This window comes from Channa argus, chromosome 1, assembly GCF_033026475.1.
Source record: "Channa argus isolate prfri chromosome 1, Channa argus male v1.0, whole genome shotgun sequence".
In the NCBI taxonomy this organism is placed as follows: Eukaryota; Metazoa; Chordata; class Actinopteri; order Anabantiformes; family Channidae; genus Channa; species Channa argus.
In genome coordinates this window covers 749,530-766,632 of record NC_090197.1, presented here as the reverse complement: position 1 = coordinate 766,632, position 17,103 = coordinate 749,530, and the positions used below count along the sequence as shown (strand labels likewise).

The 17,103-nt window shown below is 42.0% G+C and overlaps 1 protein-coding gene and 1 long non-coding RNA gene across 3 annotated transcripts; one reads left to right on the top strand and one right to left on the bottom strand.

Moving 5' to 3' along the window:
• Positions 1-39: 39 nt before the first annotated feature.
• On the top strand, positions 40-2,389 carry LOC137127903 (uncharacterized). The gene is made up of 2 exons (XR_010914481.1): positions 40-179; positions 1,363-2,389. It is a non-coding gene; the product is annotated as an uncharacterized lncRNA (long non-coding RNA).
• On the bottom strand, positions 1,659-15,552 carry cdc42se1 (CDC42 small effector 1). Of its 2 annotated transcripts, none has more exons than XM_067505062.1 (5): positions 15,429-15,552; positions 9,480-9,872; positions 5,831-5,935; positions 4,554-4,625; positions 1,659-4,471 (listed from the first exon to the last, which is right to left on the bottom strand). In XM_067505062.1, exons 2-4 carry the CDS (start codon positions 9,627-9,629, stop codon positions 4,557-4,559), a joined length of 324 nt encoding a protein of 107 aa, XP_067361163.1. In that variant the 5' UTR covers positions 9,630-9,872; positions 15,429-15,552; the 3' UTR covers positions 1,659-4,471; positions 4,554-4,556. The 2 variants fall into 2 exon arrangements, with proteins under 2 accessions (XP_067361163.1, XP_067361249.1); XM_067505148.1 differs by lacking the exon at positions 15,429-15,552 and adding an exon at positions 11,247-11,871.
• Positions 15,553-17,103: the final 1,551 nt, after the last annotated feature.

Here is a 17,103-nt window from a genome sequence, read left to right as displayed (position 1 = left end):
TTAAAACAAACTGACGACAAAGCTGACAGAGGTCTTTTTGTTGTTGCCTCCCATCCACCCGTTCACTCCCTGATGACAGTGGAGCTGCTGCAGCTGATCAGACTCTCTGACCTCTCAGAGTTTAACTGAACAGGAAGACAAACTGAGATGGAGCTGCTGAAATGTTCCTGCAGTGCCAGGTACATGTTTACACAGGAAACTCACTGTGTGTGTGTGTGTGTGTGTGTGTGTGTGTGTGTGTGTGTGTGTGTGTGTGTGTGTGTGTGTTACACAGCTGGATTTGCAAACACAGCAGCAGCTCGTTCTATCCATTGAGTGATTGTTGTACTGCAATTAAAACTTTCTGCAGCCCAAAGCTTTTTCTCTTAACCCGTGATTAGAAAACCAGCTCTGACCGTAACTCCCCCACTCCCCTCAGTCTTTGCTGTTTTAACCCTACATGTCTAAATCAGTTGACCCCAGTGATGAAGATCCATAAAAAACAATAAAGTTCACAGTTGTTCTGATTTTCTTGCACTTTACAGCACAGATGTGAACTGATTGAACAGATATTTTCATCTTTTTAAACAGTTTAATTTTGTGCTCTGTGAACAGACTCAGTCAGTAAACTGTAGAAACCTGATGTGCAGCTATGAGGGTCATTTCTCTGAGGCCGTGTCCAACACCTGATGCAGCTACTTGACTGTTTGTGACTGTACAGACATGAAACAGCTGCTTTGTCATTAAACGTCTCGTCCTGCTCAGGTTCTGCCTGAGGTACCGTCAAAGATATTTATTATGCGTTAGAGGGAACACTGTGTTCCTTTACAGAGAACAGGAAAACACAAGTGTGTGTGTGTGTGTGTGTGTGACTGCTCTGTATGAAGCCAGTGGCTGTACAGGAAATGGAGTTTGACAGGAAGGAAGTTTGGTCACTGCTGAGGAACCTCAACAAACAGGAACACAGAGGTGTGTGTGTGTGAGAGAGAGAGACTGTGAGCACACAGTCCACCAGACAGTTTCATTAAAACCTCGGTCCTTCCCTTTAACACCTGGGTCTCTGTCCCCAGACAGAAACTGAAATTCACGTCATGTCCTCAGGACCAAAAACACATCACATGTGATGCTGCTGCTGCTGCTCAGCTGATATCTCCTCCACAAACCAAAAACCAGTGTTCTCGTCATTCTCTAACTTGAACCAAATGCAGCGAGAGTCTAAACATTTTAATTGTTTAACATTTCACTGCTGTGCTCAGTATCGTGTCAGGGAATTACCAGTAACATTGAATATTCACATATTTTCTTTGTTTTAGTCAAACACACTCGTCTGAGCTCAAGCGACCACCTCTCATTTTTCCACTTGTGATGTTTCCTCCTCCTCAGTGCTCCACTGTCATTTCCATGGCAACACACACACGCTTGAGTTTCTGGAGCTGTGAGGACAATTGCTGACATAACTGAATGTCCAACTCCTGAAGCAGACCTCAAAGACAGGAACTTCGTCCCTAAAACATCACGACTTTACTCCTGGAACCCTGACGTTTAACCCTTTGTGAAAAATGACATTTTCTTAATACATTTGATTATTTGTAGTAAAACTTCACCAGTTTCTTCTTGCTGATAAATGTGTGAACATCCACACTCTTCTTTAAAGTGATGTGTTCATACAGACACATGAGGAGAGAAAGCAGCAGATTTATTCAGACGTCATGACACGTTACATAAGCAGGAAGAAATAAAGTTGCTGTGTTTGTGTGGAGGTTACATAATAAAAACCCACAAAGGACCAGAGCCAGAACATAGCAAACATCCTCATGAGAAATCACACTTCACCACAAACATCACTGAGGGGAAGAAGAGTTTTTTTAATCTGAACAAACTCTGATAAAATTAATCCATATTCACGGTTTTTACACCAACGTCATTTAACGTGTTAACATCATGATCTTCTCAAATTTCTGTAGAAACCTGACTTTTCTTCTTGTTTCTATGAGTTACAATCTTGTCAATGGTCTCATGTTTTACACAGGACACTCAGCCTCTTTGTAAACCCTGTCTGTTGATGACATTTTGGTGCAGGATTTAGAACTATTTGTCTTAAGATGTTCAGAACTCAGAGCACTGTGAAAAAGACTTTAATCTACAAATTTAACCCTTGATTTTGCCCAATATTTAAAGAAGCTCGAACACTAAATAAGATCCATGCAGTTCCTCCAGTCTGCCTGTTGGTTGCACACTCTCATTGAAACAACAGCATGTTACACACAGCCCACAGATAAGCTCCACAGCTGTGATTGGCTAAGACACCTGTCAATCAATCAAACATGTCCACAAACAGAAACCTTAATTGTTTTTATATAAAAAGACGATGAATAATGTGCTGAGATGAACATGAGAACAGCTGCAGCTGTGGACGCTGAAAATGGTTAAGATTAATGAGCATGAAACAGCTACTGCTATAAGACAAATATTAACTCATTAACTTATTGAACAGCCGGAGAAACTCAAAGTTCTGAATTTTCCACATTTCCTCAGAAACACGTTTTACAAACACAGTTCAATAAAAACATCTTTGATAAAGAACAGAAAGCAAAAATTCATCAGATGCGAATAAATGTTGAGTCCTTCTGCCTGAAGACAACACTGTGGGGAAAGCGCTCCCCAGTGTAGTTGGACTGCAGGTCAGGAGGAGGACATAAAAGGAAGAGGAGCTGGTCAGAGTTTCCCGGAACACAGAGGAGACAGAGTCTACACAGACATCCATGGATTCAGAGCAGCAGCAGAGACAAGGACACTGTAAACACCTGATCCAGGTTTCTGACCCATTTCTGAGAACACCTGCAGAGGATCTTGGACACTGCCATTATCGGCTGTGAAGTGTACTAGGAAACCACTGCACATGTAAACACCTCAGTGAGCTGTGGGGTCCAGGTTTTCCTCCCAAACAGACTCCTGTGGTGCAAAGCCCAGCTCAGGCCCAGGGATTTCAGGTTCTGGCTCAGGAGAAGCTGGTCAGCTGTTGTTCATTTCAGCTGTGACACGTCAGGTTTGTTGATGACGGAGGGAAACCTCCCCCACTCTGAGGAGTTCATGAACACACCGCTCATATTGTCCTTAAATAGACGTTTTGGACTTTTCTGTCTTTACCACAGGAAGCGGACGGTTGCCATGGCAAGGGGGAACACTGTGACTCAGCTGTTGCTATGGCAACAACCAAAGGCATCACAGACAACAGCTGAAGGCTAAAATTATGGTCTGGGAACATTCAGAGGAATTTCCCCCCTCAGAGTTCAGAGTCCTCACCAGTGTCGTCACTGACTGTGGGAGCTGCTTTAAGAAGCAGTGATGTGTTTGTCAGGATTTGAACGGGATACAGAGTTTGGTTGGACTGTGGGGACTGCGCTGTAACCATCAAGATGGACTGGAAGTTCGGTTTTAGCAGCAGTCTATACAGAAAATATTTCCTTTTCAAATGTGTGTGTTTAGCTCCTGAAACTCCCTTTGCCTCAGATTTTTTATTCAAAATATATTAAAATCTTCTACATCAGAATCTTACAAATCAACTCTGTCCAGATATGAACTAAACGTCCTTCTGAACCCTGACATCACACAGCAAACGACTAAAAACAGCAGAAAATGTGAAACTTAAAAAACTACAAATTTAAAACAGTAAAACTTTGTTTTCCTTCCAGACAAATTAAAGTTCTGAAATGATCAGAGGAACGTCACGTTATCTGAGGGACGTTTACGTTTAAACTGGTGGCTTATTAAAACCATATGACTTCACACACACAGTCTGGTCTGTGCAGCAGGGATTCATGGGACTTTCCCGTCTCCTGAAATAAAGGTCTGTGGTCATTCAGCACCGGTTGTGAGGCTGCGCACAGCAAAGCACCCTGGGAGTCTAATGATGTCACCACTGAGGCCAGTGAACAAGGGGGGAGGGGGGTTACAACAAACAAAAACACAACGGTGTTAAAATCCTTTACAAGCTGAGCAGTGAAACATCCTGGGAAATTAAGTCCACTGCTGAGCTGCTCTATGGGAGGAACTTTCCACCGATTCATGGGATGAAATTAGGGATTGTGGGGGGTTTAGTCACACTCGGGGCCTCCTGGATGATGAGGGAACGCCAAAGTGAATCCTGGGAAATGTAGTCTTCTCTGTTTAAACTCCTCTGGAGCCAGTTTTCCTCTTAAATACAGACATTCTGTCATAGAGCAGATCCCCTGAGCAGAGGGGAAATGGAGTTCAGTGACTGTGGGGGTAAGGTAATACTGACGCCCCCCCTCTGCTGCTGAACATTAAACAACAACAAGCTAGGAGCTGAGCTGCTGATGAACCGGACCTGAGATCTTTGGTCCAACTTGTTTTCAACATTTACGTCTGAGCTGATCTATGGATTTTGAAATGACACAGAGGTGAAATGGCAGTGAGGATCCTCCAGGGGGTCCTCAGAGGACAGAGGACTGTGGGTCAGGTTTATTCAGTCCTGTAAAATAAAAACACACAATGAGGTTAAAATATCACAGAAACTCAACAAAGTGACAAATGTAGTTTGTGTGAGAGTTTACCAGCTATAACAAGCTGTTTCTGCCGTTCATGATGGGCCCTTTAGACCTCATCTGCTCCTGAACCGAGCCCGACTGGAAACCAGGAAACAGACAGGAAATGATCAGAACTGATGAGAACGCATCACAGTAAAATAGTCAAATAAGTTTAATTTATTCAGATTTTAAGCTTTAAAAACTGTAAATGTAACCTACAGATCATCACATCACACTGACCTGTTACTGTTGTTACACTGTATAAACACTAAATATACTGTAAATGTACACAGTACTTCACTCCTTCACCCAGGTTGAGTTTATGTTCAATATAAACAACGTCATGATATAAGGAAACACAGGAAGTCAGTGAGGAAACAGGTTTCTGACCTCTGACATCATCACATAATTTTATTTTGTTCTACTTTTTCTTATTTCAATTTTTAACAATTTTTTGTTACCTACTTTTTACTTTTTTATATTTTACTTTCACTTTTTCAAACTTTTTGTTTTTACATGAATTTCTACATGAAGTTTTTTTTAGCTATTTTATAATTTGCTTTATTAAAATGTAGTTTTTTTTACTTTTCAGTTTCTTATTAATTTAATCTTTTTATGTTTTACCTAATGTATGTTTTTTAAGTTTCCATTGTGTTTTGTATATACTTAGTTAAAATCTCTCTTTTTCAATATTTTACACAGTTAGTATTTTCCTTTTTTGGATTGTTTGATTTTTACATTTTATTCCGGAAATTACAATTTCAGTTTGTTCTATGTTGCGTGTATCAGTGTGTGTGGTCAGAGCAGCAGCTGAGCTCAGTCAGTTCAGACGTTAACACACAACATGTGAGACACTGAAGCTAAAATAGAAACAAGAAGGATGCAGCACTGTGAGACACTTCCTGTCTCACACACACACACACACACACACACACACACACACACACACACACACACACACACAAAGTGGTCTCTGTCTTCATGGTCTAAAGTCTGAATCTCCTTTACTTTCTGTCAGATCTGCTCCTAAAATTCCCCGTTTGTATTTTGAGCTAAATGTTTTTACAGCCGTGAGTCTTCTGTGTCTCTGTCTGTCTCTGATATTTGACTTTCTATTATATTGAATTTCTGCAGATCTAAACAGTTTTAATGAAAACAGAGGAGTCCTGCTGGTCTGCAGGAGCTACAAACAATAATCCTGGTTCAGTTCTGACAGGCATTTCTTCAGAGACAGAAAGAAGTGTGAAGAAGACAGTAATACAGGTAAACAGACAGGAAAATGGACAGACACACAGGTGCCTCACCGGCTGCAGACCCTCTGCCATCTCTCCAGAGCCGATGTGTGTTAGGTGGATGAAGTTTGTGGGCTCTCCAATCATACTGCGGTCGATCTTCCTCCTCTTCTTCTTCTGCACAGACAGACACACACACACACACACACACACACACACACACACACACAGAAAAATTGACAGCTTAATAGAAGAATTCACATACCACAAAGACAAAAGTATCCTGTACAGTCTGAGCTTTTGGCTGAAGGACGTTAGAAAAGATCCTAATTTATTGCTCTGATTTTACAACAGGACATAATCTCTGTTTGTCCATGTCCCCCTGTGTTTACTCAAATCTATCGTTCAGATCAGGAGGTCTCTCAGACCTGTGGTGTTCGAGGTGCCGACTTGCTGGTCTCTGTTTTAGGACGGACTGTGTCCATGTTTTGTGTTGGTGCAGGCCAGGTTCCCCTCAGTTACACTGAGGAAGATCAGAACAGGATCAGCAGTGTGTGTCAAACACACAGCTGTGCAGACGATGTGTTCAGGGCTCAAACCCTCCGAAAACACAACTGAGCTTCAGGATTTACTAAACTTCCTTCACAACATCGTTGCTGCATTCAGGGACACACCGAGCTCTGGCAAACAGCCACTAAACGCCTCATTATGACCTGGTTCTGCTCCCAGAGTCCTGTTAATCTTCCTGTGTGGAAACGTGTTCTGATCCAGATCACATCCCCAGTCACATTTCCATCGGAGAAAGAGGATTAATGTCCAAAGGATAATTCAAATCTCTTACGTAAGGACAGCAGGGCTGAGACATTTTGATGAAACAGTGTTTGATCAAAACAAAGCAGAAATTCCTGGAATGAGCTGATCTGAGCCTTAGTGAATAAAATCTCAGTTTGGATCTGAACCAGGGTTCACTCTACAGAAACTACAGCAGGAGGTCTGTTCAGTTGTCTCGTTTTCATCATTAATGTCTCTGAACCATCAGTGTCTGCCTGTGTCTGAGCTGTGAGAAAACAACATGGATGATCCCACACTAGAACTTAAAAAAAAATAAAAAATCAATGTGCAATAATCAAGACTTTATTGTCCACCAGCTTCTGATCTCAGTGGACTGTCTCCCTCAGTTTGTATCATGTTAAAGGACAGAGTGAACCTGCAGAAGCTCCTCACACAGCTGTAAACATGTCCACTGTCCAAAAGAACATTGTTCTTCAGATTACTAACTCGCACTAACTCTCTCAGGGAAAAAAATGGGCCCTTGCTGCCTAATGATTTTCCTCCACATCCATGTTCAACTGTAACGAGATAATCAGCTTTATTCCCCTGTCAGCGGTCTTAATGATGTGGCCGATCAGCGTAGTGTGGAAACCTGCTAATCCTCAGTTAAGGGTTGAGATATGACAATGACTTATTGATGGAAACTCCTAATGAATCACATGGTTTTTGCTCAAACAAACCTCTCACTCACTTTCTCCTGTCAAAAAAGTCCCAGGATATCCCAGGATTTCCAGGACTGATCAGGACACACAGTGACACCTGGTTTTCCCAGCAGCTCTAATCTGTAACCTGAGCCCAAACTGATCTGGGAACAGTTTCATTACGTAGCGACAGCCTGCTGCTAATCGACAGAACAAACATAGTAAAACTCTCCAGGCGAGGACAACAGATCTGCCTCATCATCATCATTATCACCATCATCATTCAGTCTTGAGTCACAGCCTCACAGTGGGGGAACAGCCTGGAATTTCAAAAGAGAGGAAAGACTGAACCAGGACCAGAGAGTCATAAGAACACTATGAACAGGACTGTACACGTTGGGAACTGCTTCTTCAGGCTCAGCTACACCCGAGATCTCTGCAGCAGCATTTTAGAATATTAGGACCCAGGGCCAGTAGAAAAGCTAATTAAAAGAAAATAAAGACTAGGAAAGACTAAGCCAATTCACTAAGTTTTATCTCAAGAACCACACATAAAGTCTTCTTTCTAAAAACTCCCCTGATGAGTTCTGCACTAAATGAATCATTCCTGCTTCCCTGATTAGGAAACAATGGAAAACCCGATTCAGGGAGGAGCTCAAAGGCGAATTGCAGCTCAGATTGTTTTCAATGCTTGTTTCTGTCAGGAGACAGCAGCTCTCACATTGTTCTGGGATTAATTAAATTATTATATAGGTGAATATAACACAGATAATCCCAGATCTGAGGACGGACTCAGAGAGGACGAGAAGGGTGGTGTTACATCACCTCCACCTACAGCCCAGTTACACAAAGAGTTTCACAGCAGAGCTTCACACAGGAAGCTGAGCTGAACTTCCCTCAGAGTGAAGTCATTGCTCTGTGTGTTTATTAAAAGTCTATTGTTGCAGAGTCACAATGGAACAAACAGAAAAGTCTAAATATACAGGAGGAGGAAGGAGAGGAAGGAGGAGGAGGGAGTCCAGGACGTCCTCCCATCAGAGTAGTTAAACATTATGAACCTGTGAAGGCAGCTCCTCATGGACTCAGGGTCAGAGGACAATAAATGAGAGCTGGGAGTGTGTGAGGTGGTGACAGACACAGCCAATCACCTTCACTGTTTGACTTTTCTCTTGTTTGGACACAATGACGTCCTCAGCGTCCCCAACCAAACGTGTGCACTAAAAACCCAGGGAACAACTGAACACAGGTGTTAGTGTAAGTTCACACAGGTGCGTACGGGAGTGTCTGCACACAATAACCAAAGCTTTACTGTGGACCTGCTCTCAGGCTGCATCGTCACCACACCCAGAGACAGCACCAGACCTGCACATTCGAGGAAAAACCAGTTAGACTGAACGTGGACACACCGTTTGTCTGTTATTCCCCCTAATCTGTGTCTTCTCAGTTCCTCTTAAAACAAACACATTCGTACATTTGAAGCTGAAACCACTGGTTACTTTTGCTCTTTGTCCTGAGAAATAATTAACCAGTTCATCACCTGCTGGACAGGAACCTCCACTGACTAAGTTAGTTTGTTAACACAGCCAATCATCACCTAATTGTTCAATAGCAGCGTGTCACACTTGTTCAAAATAAATGAGGGTATGCTGGTTTGGTTCTGGAGGACGTGGACCAGCAACCTGCAGGAACTGGGAGGGTTTGTTTTTGTGAAGTGATGTGTAAAAAAAAGGAACAGAAGCCAGATAAAGGAGAGGGTGTGGGCCTGCACGAGGTCAGAAGTAACTCAGAAACAGGAACTACTGCCACCTGTTTGACTTTTGGTGTGGTAACAAAAGTCTGATATCGTGTGGACGGACATCCCTTTGGGGACAAAATAGTTACATATGCATGAAAATAAGACCCAGTAATTTGAACAGTTAAAACCTGATCAAAACCTGATCATTCAAATGGTGCAAAGTAACTAAGTACAAACGGTTAAACAGAATCTAATGAACTAATAACCAGTGGTTTCAGAATATATAGTGAAAAAATCAACTGCACCTGCTTCTGGATTCCTGATGGGTACACAGTTATGTATTGTAAGTACTCGAGCATATCTGCATATCTGGATTTTGATATTAATGTTTTGGGCTTTTGCTGTGTGTGTGTGTGTGTGTGTGTGTGTGTGTGTGTGTGTGTGTGTGTGTGTGTGTGTGTGTGTGTGTGTGTGTGTGTGTGTGTGTGTGTGTGTGTGTGTGTGTGCGCCGTACCGGCGGGGGCTTAGCCACCACGCAGCAGCCCATTTTGTGCCAAAATTCACTCATGATAACGTGCCGCCTTTCCAGCTGCAGGCCACTGCTCTCTGCTGACGCCCTGCAGGCTGGAAGAGGAACTACAGCTCGTGGGTAATCCTGGGGCATCCAGACAAAAAAAACTGCACCGACTCTCGAAGGATGAAAACCCTTAACAACCCCCACCTCAGACTGACAACTGTCTGATGATCGACTCCCAAAAAAGAGTTCAAGTAAAAATATCCACACGTTCTCACAGAAAAAAGTTCCAATAAAGACGAGACAAATCCAAACTCTGATGACGTCTCTGCAGCTGGACGGACAACAAAAAGTCAAAATTTAAATTAAGATGACTCCTGTGCGGCTTTAGATCTGTGGAGACAAAACCCGGACAAGTTACAAACTTACAAACTATCTTCCCATTTAATCAAACATTGTGTTTTTATGACTTCTGAGTTTTTGTCCCTTTCCCAGCAGACACAGGGTCAAATCATTTCATCATCTCGTCTGTTTCTGAATAAAGGAAGTTCAGACATGATTTATCGTCTTGAGAAACCTGCTAATGGTTGTGAAAGTTTGACGTTTGTAATCAGGCTGGGTGTTGACAGACAAAGGAACATTTTAGTTTGTCAAACAACAAGACCAGCGGACTTACCACATCTTATCAAAATCATTCTTCACCTTTAGCTGAAACCAAGTCCAAAATGTTCTTTGTCAATATTTAGTATGTACCATATTTAGCAAATGAGTTTTCACTTTAAAAATGGTCCAAAACTGTCCCCACTGTGTAAAAACATCAGCATTTTCCAAAATGGCCTACATGTTTTTACTTTGCTGTGAGGTTTTTCTCCTTGACTTAGATTTTTTCTGCCTTGTAGCTCACGTGTGACTTGCTTTGGATAAAAGTGTCTGGTAAAGGACTAAATGGAAATGTTTTTAAAAGTTCCCAATTTTATAAAAACTCTTGGTTTCCAAAATGTCTTTATACCTGTCACTTTTTAAAACATGTTTACTAAAAATGTCCCATGTCAAAAACATTCAGAAGTATCTCGTCCAAATGAATCTTAACAAAATGTCTCCACTTTGTTTTCAGAAGAGACGACATTCAGCCTGACTTTTTCAAATGTTCTGAGATTCTAAAAATGTCCATAAAAAGGTTCTAAAACTGACTGTAATCAGCACAAAGACAGAAGGACAGGAACAGTCTCTCTCTCATTGAGCAGCATGGGAAGCAAACCTCTGAGACATCAACACAGTGAACACATTAAGCCTGACTAAACACTGGGTGTGGTCCAAAACACACACACACACACACACACACACACACACAGACACACACACACACACACACACACACACACACACACACACACACACGTAAAGTTTAAATTAAAGAGTTTCTGGATGTTTTGTTCATGTTGTTTCCAGATGATCCTGATGCTCTAAAACTTTGATTTTTGACATCCACACAAAAAGTCCCTGAAAACAACAACAAAACCTGATCTCTGAGCCTCGGGGGAGATGTGTGCAGTGGGAGGACGACGACTAACACGGACTCAAACTGAGAACTGCAATAAAACGGAATCCCTCCTAGTTTGTTTTGTTTGGTCTAAGTGAGATGGACGACAAACTAAGACACAAGTAGATCAAAACCCTGACCCTGAACCAGAGGTGGAGAAGCTCCTCCAGCGCTACATGTCCAAACTGATCTTTGAGCTTGGACTGTACATTCTGTCTCAGTCTTACCTCAGTCTGATCTGATTGTCTCTTCCAGCCTTCTCCAGCTGCTCGCTTCTTCCCTGATCAGAGAAAGTGAAGGTTCAGCTTGACTCAGAGCATTTGCTGATCACCCGAAGGGTTAAACTGTGCCTGTCTCTATTCTCAGGACCTGGTCCCTCTGGAGTCTGTCCAGCACATTTCAGCAGATGATAAAGCAGGAATGTGAGAGAAACATGTAGCTTCATGCTTTACATGCAGCACAGAGCAGAGGAATTCAAGGCAGCCTGAGGACAGAATCCTCTACACACTCACTGCATGGACATGTCAGCTGGGCGAGGACAGAACAACAGTTTAATAAGAGCGTCTGATAATGAAACAAACAAATAACCCGGTTCCTGTTCTTCTGTCAGAGCAAAAGTCCAAACTGAGCCTGGTCCAGACTGGGACACTCATAATTAAGAACTGTATGAGACATGGAGGCAGAGTGTGGGACGAGGAGCTACACTAAAGCCAGATTTACATTATCCATTTGTGTCAGGACAACTTGTTTTCTCTGGGTTTGACTCAGGATCCTGATGAAGACATGTCAAACCTCTGAGCTGTTTTTTAGTGTCTGAAAAAACATGAATCTGTTCCCAGACAGGAGAGTTTGGCTCAAACACCCTGTGATGTTTTAGCCTTCGTTCATCAGCCTAAATGAAAATTCCTTCACTACATGGATGTTTCTCGTCTCTGATGTCAGTGCTTTTGTTTGTTTGCTGCGGCCTCTCACTTCAACATCAGGAGCTGCTGAGAGTTTGCATAAAGAAATCTGCTGAGTATAAAAGTCCTGAGAACAGGACATCACTCAGTGTCTGATACCTTCAGACATCCAGTAAAAACCAAGGGAAACAAACATGGAACATACCAACACTATCAGTACCTCAGCTTCCTGACTCTATTTAGACCTCATGACTAGCACACAGAGTGTGTGTGTGTCTGTGTGTGTGTGTGTGTGCGTGTGTGTGCATGTGAGAGAGCATAATATTTGTCCCATGATGTCAGCTTGAGGAGGATGAACAGGGAAACTGGGCACTGTAAAATAGAAGTTGTTCCTACTAAAAATAGCAGTCCAACTTTTGCTTAAAGTTTTATGTCAGGTCAGGTAAAAAAAAAAATGTTTATGTTTGTGTTTAAGCCTCAGACCTTTAATTTATTCATTTATTTACTGAACATAGTGAGTATTTGTACAGAAACGTGCACGGGGAATAAACTCCATCATCGTCACGGTTCACTGTGTTTTCATTAGTGTAAATTTAAATAAGCACGAACGTAAACGTGAAGTGTTTGAATTGTGTGAATGTGAGTGTGTTTGGTTGTTAATTCTGCTGTTTTTTTACCCAGTTAATTCCAGAATTAATTTATCTAAATATTAAAAAACAGACATCAAGTTTACACCGTGATATTTACGGTGTAAATCTGGTCTCTTCCCGTTGACAGTTTGAATTTCAGGAAGTAAAACCGAGAGCAGATGAACAGAAACCAGTAAAGACACAGAAAGGAGTGAAGGTGGTAAATAAAAGAGTTATTGACGATCATCCTCCTGATCTGAGATCAGCTGATAACAACAACCCCACTGTTTGTGTCAGTGAACGCAACACAGATGGTTAGAGGCTGGATGGAGGTCAAACAGTCACATGATCACTTCAAAATAAATAATAAATCCGTAAATAATCAAAAAAAAACAAGCATCGACACAAATAAATCTATAACTGCTTATTTTTTTAAATGTGACGCGTGGAAGTAAATTAAAAAGGCAGGATTTCAGTCCCTATTCGGAAGCTGCTTGGACAGATTCTTGTTAAAAATCAGACCATGAACAGAGAAGTGCTGTTAAAACCTTCACATAAACTGTTTGGACCAGTTCACTTCCTCTTTCTGAACCAGACGCTTACATCCTGCTGCAGATGATCACAGTCCAGCACTCAGTCGCCTCTGATAAGAAACAGCCGGAGAACACTTCCTCTAAACCAGGGTGGTGAAGTCTGGGAGTCCTGCTTGTTGTCCAGCTACACAAACCTCATCATCCAGCTTCTGACTGACTGAACACACCTGATCCAGAGCTTTAGCAGTGGAGAGTTCAGGGGGAGTTGGAAAACAAGCAGCTAAAGAATGGACCAGGGGCCTCACAGCAGGGTCATGGTCTCCATGTCGCTCCACCCTAACCTCCAAACTAGCACTGAGGGACAGTTTGTGCCTTCTCCTCACACTGAGACAATTCTGGGAGTTTGTATGATTCCCTGAGTAATCAGTCAGCCCCCTAACACATGCTCACTCTGTAGGACCAGTTTCTGAGGCTTCTCACCTCAACCAGTGGTTTTTACTGTCACGGTCCATCTGTATCTGCAGACAGGGACCCAGGGTCCAACAAAAGGTCCAGGAGCAGGTTTTCTGAAAACACAGAGAGTCAAACTGCAGGTCTGAACCCACAGAGTCTGAGTTTACTGAACTTTTGTCTCCATGGTTACAATAATAACTAGCAGTCATGGCTGTAAAGAAACGTCTCCTGTGTCTCCTCACCTGAGGACAGAGTCCCCTGAGATGTGGAGTTCTGACATTTTCTGTCTTAAATCCTCCCTGAGATGTGTGTTATGTTGATCATTAACACTAATGTCATCGTACAGCAGAACGTCCACCTTAGTGTGACGGCATCTGATCAGTGTCCTTCTCTGCATCTCTGCTCACTGAATGTGGCTCAGGCTGCTCCACAATGAGCTCCTTTCATTCGGACATGCGGAGGAAAAACTCACTTTCTCCAACAGTCAGTTCTTCTGCGCTCATGGAAAAGGTTAGTCACAGCCGCACAACTTAAAGTGGACACAAGTCAGAAGGACGTCCGAGGAGCTTCAGCACCTCAGAGACGTGATTATAAAGTCCCTGTTTTATAGGATAAGCTGAAAAACTGCTTTATTACTTCAGCTATGAAAGCCAAAGTCCCACTGCTTAGGAACATGTTTAGGTTAAGAACATGTTTTATGTAGTTAAACTTTGTCTGTTTCCTCCTGTGAACATCCAACATTCACAACTCAAATCTCTGAAACTTACCGTGTTTAATATTGTTTTTAGGTAAAAAGTTTAAATTAACTTTACAGTTTTTGTTCACGTCTTATGATTTGAAATTTGATTTTCTTCTTTGATGAATGAATCCTCAATAAAAACACTGAGGTCAGAGTCCAGCAGTGACTGTGAGCCACTTCCTCTATGTCTTCCCCGTCAACAGAAGAAATTATGGTTCTGGTCAATACAGTACTTAGTAAAGTGTGAGGAGCTGAATTAAACCTGAATTCCCGCACATCTGGGTCAGACCCACTAAAGTTCCAGGACATCTGCAGTGATGTTTCTGTTTAAAGTCCAGCTCGTAGAGACATTAGGGCAGAGCTGAGTTTTCCCTCAGCACCTGAATGCAGCATAACGGTCAAACAGCTGCTCCATCAGAGAACAGATCTCTGCTTGTGTCCTCTCCTGTCAAAACCCAGAAAGCAGACCAGACTTTCTTGCAGAATTTACCATAACCTTGTGACCTCTGACCTTTAACCTCCACACAAAACAAAGACTGTGGACAAGAAAACCTGCTCCGTAGGCTAGAAAAGACAAACACCACTCTACAGTTTTTGTTGCATTAAAACTGAATCTGACTAAAGTGTTAGCTAAGCTAAGCTGACAGTTGCCCTCTGCTTTCAGTCTTTGTGCTAAGCTAAGCTAACAAGACACCTAAAGGACTGTTTCAAACCTTTTCATGTAACTTGATTTACTCAGTAAAGTTTTAGTATCACTGTAACTGCTGCTGGCATGTGACATATCAAAGTGTCGCTTAAAGGATCAATCGATTCATTGATCAGCACATGAATCTTTAACAGTTTAGATTCTTGTCTCTTTCTCACATAACAACCTGAATATTTTGGATAATTTGTCAGATAAAACACACAAGTTACATTTGTCCACTTTGATCAGTTCATCAGGAACAGAGTCATAATGAGCAGATGAACAATGAAAATAACACGTCCGCAAACATGTGCATGGTGAATCCTGTCCATTATTCAAAACCCCATGAATCCACAGCAGCTTCCACTAAACTGCATAAAATCAGTGAAATCATTTCTGTTAAAGAGTGTGACAGAAGCTAAACTCAGGTTTTTGTTAATTCCAGAGAAAAAGCAGCAGCAGACTCACCGGAGACGATCAGACAGCAGCGACTGAGAGGCAGAAAACTGCACACTGAGCTCATTAACCAGCTCCAGTCCTCTGGAAATGTCTGAGGTGTGGCTCCAACCAGGAAGTCCTTCCTCCTTTTCTGTCTCCTCCTCCTCCTCTTCCTCCTGCTCTGGGGTAGTTCATCAGTCCAGCAGCTCCTCCTGCTGACTCCAGCAGCTCATCACCTCTGCTACATTAAAGCAGAGCAGTGAGCAGGACTGTGGAACCATCTTTGCTTCATTTATATTTATTTAGCTTTCTTCCACAGTCGGGTTCATATATATTTGGACAGTGACAGTGTTTCATTGTTGGATCTGTGCTCCAGCAGAATCAACATGAAATGAAACAGTCAATGTGAGTTTAAAGTGTCGACCGTCGGCTTTAAAGAGTCGACTGCCTGTCACTTATAAGTCTGTACAGACTGTATTAGTCTGTTCATGGGCCAAAATGTGAAAGTAAACAGTAAAATGTGCAACCAGTGAATGTCCCCTAAATGAATTAGTGCCATGTGTGTTTTCAAAACCTGGAGAAGTTGTCAGCAAGAAGAAACCGTCTTAGTCCAAAAGCAGTTGAAAAAATATTGTTTCTCAGTAAAAGTCTTTGAATCTCCATCCCACGCTTTCTCTTAAATGCTGCACTACATCCATTTATAGAATCAACCTACCAAATAATCTTTACAAAAATAACTTTACATCATTCACCAAAAGTTACACTTATCACATAATTAATAAGACACTGTTTTGTTGTCTCCTATTTCACCACTAGATGTTACTGAAACAAAGCTTTGAATGAACAACTCATTTTCCAGACAGTTGAAATGATTCAACACTGGTTTAATGCTTAATTTGGACATCACTAGTCTCAGAATGAAGGAAACTGTGAAGTTGTCCACTGTGAGAAGACTTTTTTATACACAGAAGAAGTGGTTTTCAATGGCTTATTGATATGATCACAGAATTCATTCTTAATTTTCAAATACCCAAGACAAAGTAATAAATAGTATACATTTGTGATGAATTGTTGTGGAGGACTCACTGTCACAGTCCCTGGTTTTGGACTAGTTTTTTTTAAATTGATTTCCTGTTTTGGGCTTTTATTTTGTTGTTCCTCCCGTGCCCCTTCCTTTGAGTCTGTTTAGTATCTTTACCTTCCTCGTTTTGTTCTAATTGGTTTCACCTGTTCCCCAGTTTATTTGTACCCAGCTTTCCCCACTGCTGATGGCCAGATCGTCTCCCCTGCTTCCCTAGAGTACAGACCTTGTGAACAACCCCTTTGGACTTTGCCCTCTTGTTCCCACCTGTTCCTTGAGTTTTGGTTTCCTGTTTACTTCCGTGCTTAGTGTTGTTCCTAGTTCTCCCTGCATGTTTTACCCTTGTTAAATGTTTGAGTGGTTGTCTCTCCCTTTAGTCTGGCAGTGCCTTAGGTTTAGTTGGCCCCTGTTAACGTTCCCTAAGTTTCTTAGTTAATTTCCCTGTTTGTTCCATTTTATTTTACTCCAGTCTTGCCTTCATGTGTTTTTCCGCCCTCCTCTAGGAGTGATTTTCTGTTGTTGCCTTTTTTTAAAATAAACTTCAATTTACTATAACCCCTTCCCTTGCCGTCTCCTCCTTTTTGGGTCCTAGCAAAATTAAAGTAACACACGAAAGAGAAAGTG